At 56.5% G+C, this 16,504-nt stretch overlaps 1 protein-coding gene across 2 annotated transcripts; it reads left to right on the top strand.

Moving 5' to 3' along the window:
- Positions 1-4,991: 4,991 nt before the first annotated feature.
- On the top strand, positions 4,992-8,996 carry LOC120370383 (kinesin-like protein KIF21B). 2 transcript variants are annotated; one of them, XM_039484985.1, is made up of 3 exons: positions 4,992-5,122; positions 5,620-5,756; positions 6,785-8,996. In XM_039484985.1, the coding sequence occupies exons 1-3, from the start codon at positions 5,002-5,004 to the stop codon at positions 7,016-7,018; spliced, it is 492 nt and encodes a 163-aa protein (XP_039340919.1). In that variant the 5' UTR covers positions 4,992-5,001; the 3' UTR covers positions 7,019-8,996. The 2 variants fall into 2 exon arrangements, with proteins under 2 accessions (XP_039340919.1, XP_039340920.1); XM_039484986.1 differs by having other exon boundaries at positions 5,620-5,799.
- The last annotated feature ends 7,508 nt before the right edge of the window (positions 8,997-16,504 follow it).

Raw genomic sequence — 16,504 nt, 5'->3', positions numbered from 1 at the left:
CTTCTAAAGCTGAGTGAGCGGTTTGCATATCTTAAAGGCCTCTAAATTGGTTACCACTCACCCACATGTTCTTAGTTCAGTTCCCGATGCTATTTCTACATTGCCAGATATTTACCTAGCTTAGTTTTATTAGCTGGAGCCCAACTCACTTTGTTTATGAGGGGACTTAAATAAATCTTGAAGCTAAACTTTTATCAGGCTCACTATAGACAAAGTTCTAGAACTGCTGAGAGGTGGAATTGCCTTAAGTATCATCTCTGTACTTCTACCGCCACAAATTATAAACCCCTCTGCAGGATGGAAGTCTGTACCTGTCTTTGGAGGCATTTATGTTGCACCTATCATCCATAGTACCTCTGCACTAACAACTGAACTAAATGTGATAAGATGTGCTTGGTTAAATGATGTGCTTGAGGTAAATTCAAGACTCCCTGTATGTGGCAACATGGGGCATATCCACTGGATTATTTTAAATAAATAATGGGAGAGTTCAGAATAATAAACCCTGCCCTTAAATCCTAGCAGAGAGTGCCTGTGCATATATAAACTTGGTTTAAAACTGGTTAAGGTTGCTTAAATGCCACACCCCCCCCCACCAACACAAGCCCTTAAAAACAAAGAAATGCCAAGTTAAGGGACATATTTTTATCCTATCATGAAGATGGCACAGCATTATCAGCCAATAATGCCAGATCTGCATCTTTGCAAGAAACGTTTTTGCCTCCAAGAAAATAACTACCGGTACATGCAGCACACAAAGTTCCCTCACACTATCATGCAAAACCTTCTACAAAATTAACAAGTATTCAGAATTGAAACTTGTGCACTGGTTAGGTGTGTAGATGGGTTTAGAGGAAGTATGAAATATTAGTTAAGATTTGTGTTATAGTTCATTATGTTGTGTTTGTTTCCTTAGCCGTTAGAGAGAGAAAGGAGTTAATTCCTTGTTCAGACGCAGAGTGAGCAAACTATAGGCCACATCTTGCAGTTGTTAAATAGACAAAGTTCCTGTGAAGTTCCAGGGATCATTTGGCCTTGTATAGAAACTACACGATCAGGTCTTATTGGACTTCTTTTGTATAAACACTTATAATGGACTCAGTCATGGACTGCCATTAATTCCCATGTTCTCACTGAGCTAAAATCATGAAATTTGGTGGTCATGATATAGAATCAATTATGTCTTAAGCAGGATCTGTTAAAGAAAACAGCTTCCACACAGTTTGAGTTCCAGCTTTGTCTCCCTTATTTATCTGGCACCACACCCTGTCTGGACCTCTTATACAGCTAATGGTTCAATAATGCACTGCAAGTAGGTCATTCCACTGAGTAGAGGAAAAATCTCACATTTACTCCTGAGGGAATTCTATGGCAAAAAAAATGAATAATTCTGCACACAATTATTTTAAAATTTTGCAAATTTTATTTGTCAATAAATTAATGTGGAGGCACCAGCATGGCAGGGGGGAGCACAGGCCACTCGCTGCACTGAGTTGAGCGATCACCCTGAAGCTCCCCCATCTCAGGACAGGGACTTGACAGTGAGGCTGCACCCAACCCTGACACAGTGAACGGGCCTTGCCTGCCCCAGAAACACACTAGTGCCCTGCCCCTCGTTACCAGGTGCACCCGATGTGGGCAGGCAGGCTCGGCCCAGCCGGATCCAAGTGCAGGGGAGCTTAGTGTGGGTGAATCCAGGTGAGAAGGTTCTATGGGGGGGAATCTGTGTGTGGGCGACTCAGTGTGGGATCTGGATGCACAGGGGCTTATTGGGGATTCTGTGTCTAGGGGCGATGGGACTCTATGGGGGTATAGGTAAAGGTGTTCAGAGCTCAGCAGTGCGGGGTCTGGGTGTGGGGGGGATGGAGCTCAGCAGTGGGAGCTGGGGGAGTGGGGTGGAGGCCCAGGTGCAGCTGTTTGGAGCTCAGTGGGGCAGGGGTCCAGGTGCAGGAGGTTCGTCAGGGTGGTCAAGGTGCAGGTGGTGTGGGGCTCTACAGGAGTGGGGGAAGGGGGAGGGTTGAGATGGGCCTGCTTAACCGGTGAGCCCCTGCTGCTACTGACAGGACACTGCATGCTGGGCTCCCTTTTCTCTCCCACCATTCCCCATCCCATCCTCTTCCCCACTCCCTCTTCCCCTCCTCTCCCTCCCACATCCCCCTCCCCATCACACCCCCTTTCTTCCCCACTGCCCCCCCCATCCTCCCATTTCCCCACCCTGGCCCACTGTAGGCACTCACCATTGTACAGAAAACAGGATGTGCTGTGTCAGGGTCAGGTTCCGTCTCACTGCCAAGTCCCTGTCCCAGGGGGGCGGGGGAGGCTGCAGGGTATTCTCCCACCTCCATGCAGCCAGTGCCCTGTGCTCCCCACTGCCATGGTGGAATTTCCACATTTATTTATTATAAAAAAAAAATCAGAATTTAAAAATATGCACGTAGTTTGATGCAGGATTCCCTCAGGAATATGGGGCACTGTATAGCTGTGATGGTGGGACTGTGAGGGGGTGCTGGACAGTAGGGGATCTGTGGGTGGAGAAGCTGGGCAGGGGGTATGGTGTGCAGGGTGCTGTGTAGCTGTGGGAGGTCAGCAGGAGGGGTCTCTAGGCAGGGGGCGCTGGGCATAGGGATCTGTGGGTAAGTCTCGGTGAGGGGGTGCTGGCATAAGGGCAGGGCACTGGGCAGGGGGGCAGTGTGGAAGGGGCACGCTGGCAGCACAGGGCTGGGTGGGCCAGTGTGCGTCTAGCAGTTTTGGGTTTGTAAACAGTGCCCTTGTGCTGGGCTGAGTGGGGCCTCTCCCACTGTGCCTCATTGCCCCCAACTGGCCCCTTGCTCTGCGGATTGCCCCCCATCACATGCCCTTTTTCCCCAGTGGGGTCCCACAAATATGTTTGGTGCCGGGCCCACAAAAAGTTAATCCGGCCCTGCCCCTCCCACCGTGGCAACAACGCACAAGCTGCTTTAAGAGCAGTCCCCCTCCCCCCCAAAGCTGAGTCTCAGGCCTTGCTAGCTGCTCAGTGCCACGGCAGCCCCAGGAGATGATTGCTGTGGGCATCTTGGCCCAGGGGGAGGCAGTGACTCCTAGAAGCAGGGAGAGCAGCAGCACCATAGATCAGGGAGGTCTGGCAATGCCAGTGGGTGGCTGGGATCTGACAGCCCAGGCACCCAGAGCAGATTGTCAAAGGCCAAACCCCTCTCACCACCGGCTCTGTAGCTCCCTCTTGCTTTTGGTCTGTCTTAGGCACCACCCTGGCCCTCATCCCCATGGCATCAGAGCACTGCCCAACCTCAATTGCATTTATTCTAACCGCCCCCTGCAGGGCAGGGCCTGGTTGCTACCCCCCAGTGTATAGACGGAATAAAGGGCTTGCCCGAAGGCACGCAGAGCATCTGTGGCAGAGCTGGGAAATGACCATGGGTCTCCTGGGTCCCAGGCTGGCATCTTCTCTTCCAACCTCTTGCCCCCTTTGTCCCTGGTTCAGTGTGAGCTGTGGGAGCTCTCTGGGGCACAGGAGCTGGCTGGTGCCCAGATGGAACTACGTTGCCTATTGCACAGATCTCACTTTTCCCGAACATTGAGTCTGCTGCTACAACCATACCAGGGCCTGCCAGGATCCTTGCAGCTGGTCAGTGCTAAGTTATGAACTGTGCTAGGTAGCAACTGATATACCTGCTCTGGGAGTCATGGGGCCAGTTACTGGCTTGTGGATTGGCTGGAGCCCAGCACAGGACGGACTCGGCACCTTACAGATGGCTCCAGGGTGCGCTTGGCTCCCGGCACTGCTGGGTACTGACATGCCAGGTGCCCCAGGGCCTTATCACCAGCCCGTTCCCAGGCTTGGCATGGCAGTACATTTCCTTCCCAGTTGCTGTCCCCTGGCATTAAACAAGGGATTCTGCACTGGGGATGTGCACCTGGCAGCACATAGCCCCTGAGAACAGACAGGCCAGGCTGCGGGGCGAGGGCTCCCAGAGACAAACGGCAAGAGGGCAATGCTGGAAACTCCCAGGCCGTCTTCAGCTAGAGCATGAGGGTGCCCTGGCATCCTGGAGAGCATGAATCTAGCTTCAGCTGAGCCTTTGTCCCCCCTATTGTCTGTGCTAGATGGGTCGGTCTCCAGGAGGAACCTAACGGTCGATCAGGAGTTCCTGGCTTATGCAATGTCAGTTTCCAGCTCTTGTTAAAAAAACGGTGACTTCCCTTACATAGGAGCTGAGCTTCTTCAGGCTGGGCTGTGCCTGCAGACGTTCCACTGTAGGGGTGTGTGCACCAAGGGCATGTGAGGCGCAGATGTTTGCCAGCAGTACCACGGGGCGGTGCCTGCACCCCCGCTCTCCCCATGTGCTCAGGCATGGGCATCAAAAGGGCATGTCCGCCACCTCCCTCTCAAGTCCTTCGCACCTGCGTGCTGCCTGGTGAACATCCCCATTTCTACTGAGGCCTCAGGGACAAGGTTTATGATGAACTGGCTCTAGGCTTTTGCTACCCGAAGCAAAAAAAAAAAAAAAAGTGTCTGGAATGCCACCCCTGAAAATATGCTGCCCCAAGCACGTGCTTGGTTTGCTGGTGCCTAGAGCCGGCCCTGGGTGAATCGCCAGGGAGCCCAGCCCCAAGAGCAGTGAATGGCAGATGGTGACTCCCATGGCTGGTGCCGGGAATGGCCCCAGAGCTGGCAGTCCCAGCTGGGCCTTCGCCGCCCCCTCTACCATCCCCACCCTGCCCTGGGGGCCGGCAGTCCCAGCTGGGGGCTCACCGTCCCCCACCCCCAGCCAAGGCAGGGTCTGCACGAGTCCCTGAGCCCTTAGCACCAGCAGGGTGTGATCTGCCCCCAGGGGGCCTGTCTGGGGAGCAGGCTGCCCCGCAGCCTCTGTCTATGGTTTGCTTTGCTCCAGAGCCCCACTAGCAGGCCCTGGCAGCCTCGCGGGGCGGCATCTGGCTTCATCCTGGGTCACCCTGCTGATGCCTTTGCTCTCTCTCTCCCACGGAAGGGGCCTCATTAACCCCATGGGCGGTGCCAGGAGCACCCGGACAGCCCCACTGCAGTGTATCTCCGTGCTGGAGGGACGCTCCAAGCCCGTTCTCTGCGTGGACGGCACTGATGAGCTGCTCTTGTCCGGATCCAAAGGTACGTGCCTTGGGGGCGGGCTGGCTGCTGAGCTCTGGGTGTGGTCAGTGGGGAGTGAGCCCGGGGAGGGGCTGAGCTGCCCCGAACTGCGGGGACAGGCCACGAGCCTCCTGCTTGGACTGCACCGGCCTGCCTGAGAGCCCCAAACGCCACAATGGGCCGATGCAGTTCTGGGTCTCCCCATGCTGCACGAGTCATTAGGCTGAACAGCTGTGTGGTGACATCCATGAAGCGAGTAGTTGGGGCCTCTGCCCAGCCTCTAGTGGCCAGATGTTCACCTCACACCTGGCACTAATAGACCCTCCCCCTATCGGCAGTTCTGGGATGCCAGGGGCTGGATGGGCCACGAGGACTGAGTTGCCCTCTCGCCCCTGGGACTCCTTGGAGCAGGGGGAGGCAGTGTGTGTGTGTGTGTGTGTGTGGTGGGGAGCCGTGGGGGTCCTCTGCTGAGGATGGGAAGGTCCCGCAGTGTCATGTGCTCCTGCCTCCTCCCGCAGACCAGAGCTGCAAAATGTGGAACCTGGTGATGGGCCAGGAAATCGCCTCGCTGAAGGGCCACCTCAACAATGTGGTGTCCATCAAGTACTGCAGCCACTCAGGGCTGGTGTTCACCATCTCCACTTCCTACATCAAGGTGGGGACATCCGGGACTCGGCCAAGTGCGTCCACACCCTCACGTAGGTACCTGGTGCACTGAGGCTGCTCTGGGGGCCTGGCCAAGCTCGACACACTGCCCTGCCAGCGTCCTGCACCCAGGGCAGCATTGCAAGGCCAGGAAGCCGGTCCGGTCTGCAGGGCTGAGTCTAGGAATGCTGCAGTGCTGGTTGCCCGTGGCTTGGTGCTCTGCTCTCAGGGGAGTTGCTCCTCTCATCTGTTTCAGGGGCCACCGTGCACCCTACGATTGCTTTGATGGAGCAGCTGCCAGCACCGTTTCCAGACCCCAGCGAATCAGCCCCTCTCTCTGGTGCCCAGTCACAGACTGAGACGTCTCTTTGCCTGCAGTCCCTCCCCAGGCCTAAAATCTGACTGGGGGGAACGCACCTGGGCTGCCTGTCAACATCAACTCCAGGCCAGGGGTTGGGTTTGTGTCGCTCCGCCCCAGGCGTGGAGCGGGCATACCTGCTGGTATGGGTCTCGACAAGGCACCTCCCTTGGGGATGCCCCCGAAAGCTGCTGCCTGGGTCACCCTTGCTGTGCCGTTGCTCCTGGCTTGAGGGGATGTGGGACTGAGAGGGGGGTCTCATCCTGGCACCACTAGCACTGCATGTGGTCAGGAAGTGGCATTGCTTCAGCCTCTAGATGGCTGGGGACAGATGCTCTACAGCCTTCTAATCAGTCCACAATGGGCTAGATCTTCCATTCCACACAATGAAAATTACCCGCTCCCTCCCCCGAGGGTCTCTGCCTTGAGGCTCACCTGTTTCTATCTCTTTGGCTTAGCTCTTTGGGTCAGGTGATCTCCGGGGACGCCTGTGCCGGGACCATGACCTGCACCATCACCAGCGTGCAGGGCGAGCACTAGATCAACCGATCACGCTCAACCCCACTGCCGCCAGGACCTCCATCCGTATCTGGGAACTCAACAGGTCTGGGCAGAGCTAGCTCGGGTCCCCAGGCAAGAGCAGCCCCCGGCCTCACTTCCTCTCTCTCTTCCTTCCCCAGCGACCTGACCGTGAAGCTCTGGAGCAGGAGAAAATTCCTGAACGGCCCGACCTAGGCGCTGGAAAGGCCGGAGCCAGGACGACTCTCAGGCTCCTTGGCGGGCCCAGGCCACAGACCCTCTCCCTGGCCGTGAAGACCTCGGAGTGGCCTGGCCTGTGTGTGCTCCAGTTCCCAGGACTCTGGGGTGATGGCATCTCAGCTGGGGCTTTGTGCACTGCCAGCTCCCACAGCTAGGGGCGGTTGTTCCCGTCCAGCCCCACACTGGGTTTCCATGGTGCATAGGGCTTTCTGCTGCCCGGGGCGTGGCCAGGCAGTGCTTCGGGACATGGCCTTGCCAGCCACGGGGAGGACCCCAAGCTGAGAGACCCAACGGGATCATTCCAGTCTGTCCCGCAGCCCGTTCAGCACCCCCCACACCCCGGAGCCTGGATGTGCGTGAGGGATCCTGCCACCTGCATCCTGCTGCTGGCCTCCGCACCGCCCTGGTGCCTGGGGTCTCGTTCCCTCTGGAAGCGGCTGCAGGCCCCTCTCCACAATTTGTCGTTCAGCAGAGCTGGGTTGTGCCAGCCGGTACCGAAATACGGAGGGGGCTTGTGTACTGTCCAAAAATCACCCCAGCGCCGCGCTCAGGGCCAACCCCAGCCTGGCGCCAGCAGGGTGCATGGAGCACCGCTGGGGAATGACCCGATCCCAGAGACGGCTTCCCAGGCCCGGCACTGCACTGGGGCTCCTTGCAAGGGGCTCCGGCAGCAGTTCCATCGCTGGGTCTCCTGACCAAATCCACATGCTGCCTGGCAGTTGTCAACCTCTTCATCTGACCCACCTTGTTCTGCCCCGGGGGTGGAGAGAAGGAAGCTGGCACATCGGGAAAAATCCCTGTGGGCGTTTCCAAGGAAAAGCGGAATTTCTGGCTCTGTTCACTCTGGGCACCCCCTGACCTGACTGAGCCTTAATCATACGCTGGTCCGTTCGCTCTTCCCTGTGGGCCCCTCACTGCCCATTTGGACACCCGGCTTGGTGCCATCTCTGCTGTGCGTGGGACTAGCTCGTTCCCAGCAGCTGAGGGAAGGGATCGAAACTTTCAGAGTGGGGTTTTAAAGAATATTTTAAGCAGCCTTGAGAATGGATTGGGAGTTGGGGGTTTTTAATAGCTGGGAAAGGCTTTAATGCCGGGAAAAGGGCTAAGCTCTCGGCACCATCTCACAGGAGGGGTTTAGGTTTGCTTGGGGCAGTTCCCTGTCTGCCGGCCTGTGGGGCCTGGCTTGGGAGAGGTCCGGGATTGGAGTAGTGCATGGAAGGACGGGCAAAGGGTGGTTATATGGTCAGGAGAGAGGTGCATCGGCAAAGGCAGAGGGCGTGGGGCGCTCTGGACGGGATCTGCAGCAGGGAGCGGGGCAGGGCTAGAATGGAGCTGGACGAAGGGGAGGATGGGGGTAGTGTGAAGGGCCCATGAGACTTGAGGTGCATTAGCAGAGCTGGGGGGGGCAATGAGGGGTTGCCCATGGCCTGCCCATGCTCTGCTTGCCACCCGCCTGCACTGCCAGTCTGGCACAAGACACTAAATCACCAAGGTCACCCTAGATTTGGGGTTTATAATGGTCAAAATTCCGTAAGGTCTCTCGCCACCATCTCCCGCCATGCTTGAGTGCCCCTCTTCCTCTGGGGCATCCGCAGCCAAGTGCCTGCAGCTGCCAGAGCCACATGGGCATCCCACAGCACTGCACTCCCCAAAGCACATGGACTCACTTTCACTGGGCTCTTTTGCTACTTTCACTCCCTCCTCCCCTAATGACTGGCTAAGGCATCCCAGTCCCATGCAGCCAACGCCCAGTGCAGTCGGACCCTTCGTCAGCCAGCTTCTCGCTGCTGCTTAACACCCTGGGGGTGCAGAACTTGCCACGAAACGGACCTGAGGGAACTGCAGCAGGCTGGCCGTTTTCCCCGGGTGCGTTTCTTGTGTCACTCCGCACGTCACATAAGAAACGGCAGTTGAAGTCTGATTTTACAGACTGAGACCAGTCAATGTGCTGGGGGTGGTGAAGTGTTGGCTCTTCAGCTAACTCCATCAGCAACAGATTGTGTGTTCTCTGGGATCCAAGACTTTCAGTATCCTTGGTTAACAGGTGATTTCCCCTGGTGTCCTTCTACATGGCAGCTCGAAGGACAACAGCAAGGGGTTCTTACCCCAGATTTGACCTAATTCAAATATATAAACTGGATGGGAAATGTTTCAACTTTCTAAAGAGCAGCAGCCTCTTTATTTGTTTTGCCTTTTGATAATCCAGTTGCCCTGTCTTGTAGTAGCAAATCCTACAAAAACAGTGATTGATCGCCCCCTGCTGGACAGACTAAAAATTGCCTCCAATTGCTGCTGCTCTGTGGAACCAAAGCCCTGTTTCTGAGGTGGGAAAATGTGTTTATTTCCATCATGCCTCTGAGCATCTGGCTACTGACTGGGATGGTGTAAGCTGGTGGTTGGGGCTCAACCCTCCAGCTGGCGGGAGGGGAGCCACACCGACTTGCTCCACGTCCCCTCTAACTGGTGGGCGGCAAGAAGTCAGGGTTAGCACCGTCTCAGGAGTCAGGCCCTCTGGGTCAGGGGGCTGAACAACAATCAGTCTCAGCGCCTTCAGGCCCCCTAGATCAGGGGGGCTGAAGAAGAATCAGTCTCAGATTCTCACAGCGATCAGCCTCGTGAAGGTTCACAGGTTCAGACCCTCAGGCAGGGGCTGAACACAAGGCACACAGTCACTTAGTGTAAGCCCCGGGCCCTCAGTCAGGGCGGGGCAACAGCAGTTCAATATAAACCCCGGCCCTCTGGAGCAGGGGGCGGGGCCACAGCAGTTCAATAGAAGCCCCGGCCCTCTGGAGCAGGGGGTGGGGCCACAGCAGTTCAATAGAAGCCCCCGCCCTCTGGAGCAGGGGCTGGGCGACAGCAATCAGTCTCAATAGAAGGTTCACAGGTTCAGATCCTCGGGCAGGGGCTGAACACCAGGCACATAGTCAATCAGTGTAAGCCCAGACCCTCAATTAGGGCGGGGCAGCACAATAGCAGTTCTATATAAGCCCAGGCCCTCTGGAGCAGGGGGCTGGGCAATAGCAGTTCTATATAAGCCCAGGCCCTCTGGAGCAGGGGGCTGGGCAACAGCAATCCAGTTTAGGGCTCAGGTCCTTGCCTCAGGAGCTGAGCAACTACAAAGTCAGTAAGCCCAGATTCTCTGGTCAGGGCGGGGCAACAAACCATAGTCCACAGGACTCAGGTCCTGGTGTCAGGAGCTGGGCAATGACAGCAACTCAGCTTAGTGCAGGCATCTCTGTCTGCGCTGGGGTGAGGGGGAGACTGCCACCCGTGAGTGGGGTGGCAGGGGGGACACAGGCCCACCCACTCCACTGTGTCCCAGCCCGGGGCCCTATTAGCGGCTAGCACTGCCGCTGGTCAGTGGGGTCCTGACCGAAACACACCGACATGGGCACCTCAGTGCCTATAGCCTGACAGGGGTCGGCTATCCCCGGGCTACATTCCATTTCTCCCTCTATGGGTACCTGCTCCTCAGTCGCCATGAGTTCAGACCAGTCCATCGGCATGGGGTCTGCAGGACCAGGGCTTGGGGTCAGGTCTGGCAACTCCTGCTGGAAGTCCGGCCCGGCTGCCTCCGATGGCTCCTCCGGATAACAGCAGGGCGGAAGCGGCGGCGGCGGCTCCTCCTCGTACCAGGCGGGAGGAAGTCCTAGCGGCTGCTCCGGGTTCCGATCCCGGGGAAGTTCCGCGGGTTCCTCATCATACCGGGCGCGGGGCAGTGGGGGCCAGTCCGGATCGCCGCCTCGGGTCCTGGAGGGTTCCCCGTCTGGAGCTCCCGCCGGCACGTCTGCTCCCGGCGGTGGCTGGCTTCTGACTGAGCTTTGGTGTTCTCCTTTTTTACTTCCTGTCCCACCCCTTGACTTCCGGGGGGCGGGGACAGGAAGTGGTGGCTCAGCCCAGCTGGGCTTCTGGGAGGGAGCGCCCTCTGCTGGGCAGGAGGGGAGCCACACCGACTCGCTACAGATGGGGAGCTCTGAAGTCCTGCCAGAGTGCTGGCTCTGGTGGGATCCAAACACAGTGCTCAGCTACGCATGACAACCACCCATCATTCTCCCACTCCTGCCACCAACGAAAGGAGAAGCGTCCCCAGAGCTCTGCTGATGCCATAGGGAAGGAGAATGCAAGTTAAAGTGATGCATTCCAGCCATCAAGAGAGAGTGGATTATATCCAACATCCCCCCCGATAGAACAGGATTAAACTGGCTGGGAGAGAAAAGATGAATTTTTTTCCATTTGGCAACAAGAGGGACAAGCAAATGTGAATTGTCTGAAATGAAGAGGATGGGAGCTAGGGGCTTTGAGTTGCCACTCGTGTAGCTGGTGCGTGGGTGGGTGGTCTGTACCCTGGAGGAGGATGTCTGAGTCTCTGCTTGTCACAACGGCTGTCGAATGCAGCTGCTCTCATGGGGTAACACTTGACATCCGCTCCACCTTGGCAGGTGTGAATAGCTCTGGGGGCAGGAGGGAGCCAGGGCAGTGGTGTCTCTACTTTAATGGGGCTTCATCTGATCGTTAAGAGCCTGATCCAAAGCCAGCGGAAAGTCTCCCATTGACCTCCATGGATTTTGGATCAGGCACTCAGTGGGAGTCGCTGCATGAGAAGGGAAGATTTCACCTGCATGTAGCCCAGTGGCCACCTCTTGGGATTCCCCAGTTCTTTTCCTTGGGGCTAATCCCAGGCAACTCCGCTCCAGTGACCCACAGCACGTTGCAAGACCGAGCCCTCATGGTGGCTGGGCCTCTCTGTCTCACACCAAGCAATTGCATCTTGTGGCCAGTGAAACCCCACAGGAGGTCAATAGGAACAAGCAGGTTGAAAGTTGGAAATTTCCTTCCACGTTGTCCAGAGGCCATGGCTGGCACCCAGCCAGCCGGCATCAGATGATCCAGTACAGAGCACCTGGCGTGTGTCCACTGTCAGCTCCCATGTGCTGGGCAAAGCCCTTCCTTTGAGGTGCCCCTGCCTGCTCCTCTCCCTGTGTGGCAGGGAGGGCAGGCGGGGGCTGTGTTGTACTGTAGCTGTGTGTGCATGTGTGGTCTTTTTTCATTGGGCGGGTATCATATGAGGGGGTTCTTTTGGTTAAGCTACCTCACGGTCTGAGCCATTTTTTTTTTTAATGATTTTGAAACTTGAATTTGTCCTGGAAATGCACACTCTGCCGACACCTGCGTTGCTGAGCTGCTCGGGTCTTGCCTTATTGCAGTGTGACATACCGCACCTTGCTCTGCTTGAAAAATGCCCCCCTTAGCCTTTAAAAAAAGGCCTCTGATTGTTGGAGGCCCAACTTGACACTTGAAAGGGGCCTGACCTCCAGGCAGGGGCTGCTCAGGGCTTTCTCTTTAAGGGGTCATGGGCTGGGCCCCTGAATCAACTAGCCGCTCTGAAAATTGTGACCCTGACTCTTACATGGGGACCCTGTCTGCAGGTTGTCAAGAGGAGCTCCGAATGCCACCCTGAGCCAGCATGGGCCGGCGGGCATCGGAATGGCTCTCGAGCCCACAATAATCCTGCTGCAAGCCCAGAAGGGCCCGGGCCAACCCCATGGCCGCCTATTCTTGAAAGCACTGACGTAGCCTGACGCTGATTCAGCTGAAGCTGAGGACCTGGGAAGTGGGGCCCTCTGAGATTTAATGAAATCGGTGTGCGCCCTCTGACCCTCCTGGTCCTGACGCTGGCTGTGGTCACCTGGGAATGGCTCCTTGTCTGGAACCATGCAGTGACCAATTTTACCATGACCTGGCTGCATTTAATCCTAATTTAACAAGAGCCTCCTGTGGCATCATATTCAGGACCCATATGAGAGCAGGGGTATGGCGTTTCCCCAAAGCTCATGTTGTATACAACTTGTGTTTGGCTGAAACGGCCCCTAACAGGGACCCTTTCCCAGTCGCCGGGTTAATATCCATTTCTTTCCGAATCCAAATGTCCTCAGGCCAGTTTCTCAGCTGGTGAAAATGGTCACAGCTTCATGGAAGGAGCGAGGATGGTTTACACCAGCTGAGGATCTGCTCCCTGGATTTTTAGCCACAAAACTATCCTTCCTCTTAACTAGGGAGCAAATCCTGGAACAGCTCCAGCTGAAAGCACAATGCCGCTTAATCGTGGGAATAAGAGGCAGCTTTGTAATGTACAATCAAAGGGGAAGCACATTCCCCTAAACTATATATGCTGCACCCCTTCTGGGGGCCAGTAACTCAAAGCACACCCCCGATGTACCCCTGCTGTCCTTAGTAGCTGGGCGCGTTAGCCTCTTGGAAGAACTAAGTAGTCATATTTGTTCCTTGTCTTCAGAATCTGCCTGCTAGTGATTGCACGTGATTGTGCTTTCAGGCAGCAGCACAGGCAAAAGGACAGTACAAATCAAGAGGTCCCTTTGGGTACAGTCATCCTGATGTTACCATGTAAGGTGGGGAGATGGGGAACAAATGCCTCCATGCAGGGGCAGTGGGTGACAGTAACGGTGACAGTGTGTGAGCTGGGAGAGTTTAATTGGGTGTGTCTATTCTGGGAAGCAGATAACAGGGCAGGACAGCGAGGGCTCAGGAGATAAATTCACGCCCATGAGTCTCCTTGGTGTTGGCACCAGCACCCGGGGGTGGGGCTGTAGCCCTGTAACTCAGGGGCTGAAAGGAGCCCAAGGTGGATGCAGGCCTGGGAACTGCAGTGAGCTGCATCTCCCTAGCCCTGATTCTGATCCTGCCCTGTCACTGCAGCGTCTGTGGGGCTGCGAGAGTCAGGCCCATAGACACACTCATTTATGGATGCGTAACCTACACCCTTACAAATGGCATCTGCATCTGACCACCAACCTCTCCCCACCCTGCTCCCACCTCGTCTCTCTCCATCCCCAGTTCTGGCCCTGAAACCATCCAAGACTTGACAGGCCATTGGCTACATTCCCCTACCCACTGCACAAGAAAGGGGCGGGACAGGTCAGTGTAGGTAGCCCTCAGGGCCGCTGCAGCAATGGCGCCTCCTGCAGACCAATGGTGAAATTGACCAGTGGGGAGATGATGTAAATTAAAGTCTGAGCTGCCGCCCTGGAATGACTTTCTTTTTGTTTACACTGCAGGGCACTGCATGTACCCCTAGCATGGCACCCAGGGGCCCTGTTCCCTTATCTGCTCATGCAGAGCTCTCCAGGGGGGACAGGCCCAGGGACGATGCCCTAACTGACAATGGAGACTATTGAACTCGCTGTTTCTGCACTATTTGCTCTGCGTTCTCTCTAGACTCCTGCCAGGCTCTCCCCCCCGCCTCCCAACTGCTCCACCCTTGTCCTCTCCAGGCTGTACGGGCTGTGCAGCTCCATTCGCAGCACTGGCTGTGGTATCCTCCTGAAGCTGGGACTCACTCTGCCCCATCTGCTACCATGTGCGCTGCAGGGGCAGGGCTGACTAAGGACTAGCACACCATGGCTCACCCCTTTCAGGACCCCAGTTAGCTGTTAGCACCGCAGAGCCACTGTTAGCCCCGTTCCCTCTCATCACTGGTGACAGGGCACAGTGTCCAGTTCAGAAGCAGAGATTCCTTTAGCTCCCAAAGCCTTGGGGGAAGCCTGTCGTCCTGAGGGGTCCCATCCCTCATGCTCCTCAGGACACAGTAGTGACTCCCCTCTGAGGGCCCTGTTCTGCAGCCCTTATGTTGGGCAGGGATGGGTGCCTGAGGCAGGGGCCTTCACTTGGAAGAGCTTCCCAGCGTAAGGGTCACAGACCTGTGGCCGCACTACTTGGAAGGCGGATTCTCGTGAGCAATGAGATGTCCTGGCACTGACCCTCTCCCAGGACCCTGCTTCCTTCCTGGTCCTTTACAATCAGGCCTTCCACCCCCTCATACTGCCAGCTGCATTCCCATCATGCCTCCTGCTGACCCCCGTTTCAGGTACGATTCCCCCAAAGAGCACAAGGGTCAGATTTCTCTCTGAGTTGACTGGTGTTATCACAGAGTCAGCGTCTCTCATCCCACCACCCCCTTCAGCCCTAACAACAAAGTCGCTTGCTTTAACGTTCCTGGGCAAAGCTGTTCTCCTGGGGAAGCTGGGTTGCGAGACCCAGGGGAGTAGGACGAATGGCCTTCATCAATGGCCTCATGCCTCTGCAAAGGCAGTGGGCTATTGGCACTGGGACTGACCCAGAGCAGGGATCCTTCCACCCCTCCCTGCCATACCCCAAAGTTCCACCCAGAGATTCTTCTGGTGCCCAGCCCTGCAACTCTTAGTCCAGGAGCTCCTCCACCTTACACTACAGCACTGCTTTACCCTGGGATGATGCCTGGCCTTTGGTGTAGTCGTCTGTGTGATTTCTCCCCCCCCACATGCACCCCCACCCCCAGGCACAGGAAGGAGCACTGCTTTACGCTGAGGGCTTGGCTACACTTGAGAGTTGCAGCGCTGGTGGAGGCTTTCCAGTGCTGCAACTTAGTAACTGTCCACACCTGCAAGGCACATCCAGCGCTGCAACTCCCTGGCTGCAGCGCTGGCTGTACACCTGGTCTGCTTGAGGTATAACTAGTGCAGCGCCGGTGATGCAGCGCTGCTCGTCAAGTGTGGCCACACACCAGCGCTGTTATTGGCCTCCAGGGTATTAGGAGATATCCCAGAATTCCTGTTCAGCCACTCTGCTCATCAGTTTGCACTCTACTGCCCTGGCCTCAGGTAACCCGCCCTTTAAATGCCCCGGGAATTTTAAAAATCCCCTTCCTGTTTGCTCAGCCAGGTGTGGAGTGCAATCAGTGAATCCTTCCCGGTGGCCATGCCTCCACGCGCCAAACGAGCCCCAGCATGGAGCAATGGCGAGTTGCTGGACCTCATTAGTGTTTGGGGGGAGGAAGCTGTGCAGTCCCAGCTGCGCTCCAGCCGTAGGAATTATGATACCTTTGGCCAGGTATCAAAGGCCATGCTGGAAAGGGGCCATGACCGGGACGCGCTGCAATGCAGGGTTAAAGTAAAGGAGCTGCGGAGTGCCTATTACAAAGCCCGCGAGGGAAACCGCCGCTCCGGCGCTGCCCCCACGACCTGCCGTTTTTACAGGGAGATGGATGCGATACTTGGGGGTGACCCCACCGCCAATCCGACGACCACGATGGACACTTCTGAGCAGCGTGGGGGACAGGAGGAGGAGGGGGTAGGGGAGGAAACCGAGAGTGAAGCTACTGGGATGGGGGAAGACACCCCAGAGTCTCAGGAGGCATGCAGCCAGGAGCTCTTCTCAAGCCAGGAGGAAGGAAGCCAATTGCAGCAGCCAGCACTTGGTGAAGGACAAGCAGAGGAGCGGGTTACCGGTAAGCGGCTTTTATTTTCAGGGTGGAAATGTTTCGGGAGAGGATGGGGGGTTAGGGCTGCATGCATGCATGCCTAGATGTGGAATAGCCCATTGATGTGGTATATCACGTCGCAGTAATCGGCTGCGGTAATCTCCTCAAAAGTTTCAGCCAGAGCGTGGGCAATGTGCCTGCGCAGGTTTATAGGGAGAGCCACTGTGGTCCTTGTCCCAGTCAGGCTAACGCGTCCGCGCCACTGTGCTGCGAGGGGTGGGGGGACCATTGCTGCACACAGGCAAGCTGCACACGGGCCAGGGTGGAATCCGCATTGCTGTAGAAGACCCTCCCGCTCTTCCCTGGTGACCTGCAGCAGCGAGATATC

The sequence above is a fragment of the Mauremys reevesii genome, linkage group 8, assembly GCF_016161935.1.
Source record: "Mauremys reevesii isolate NIE-2019 linkage group 8, ASM1616193v1, whole genome shotgun sequence".
In the NCBI taxonomy this organism is placed as follows: Eukaryota; Metazoa; Chordata; order Testudines; family Geoemydidae; genus Mauremys; species Mauremys reevesii.
The sequence above is the reverse complement of the archived record's forward strand: the minus strand, read 5'-3'. Positions and strand labels throughout refer to the sequence as shown.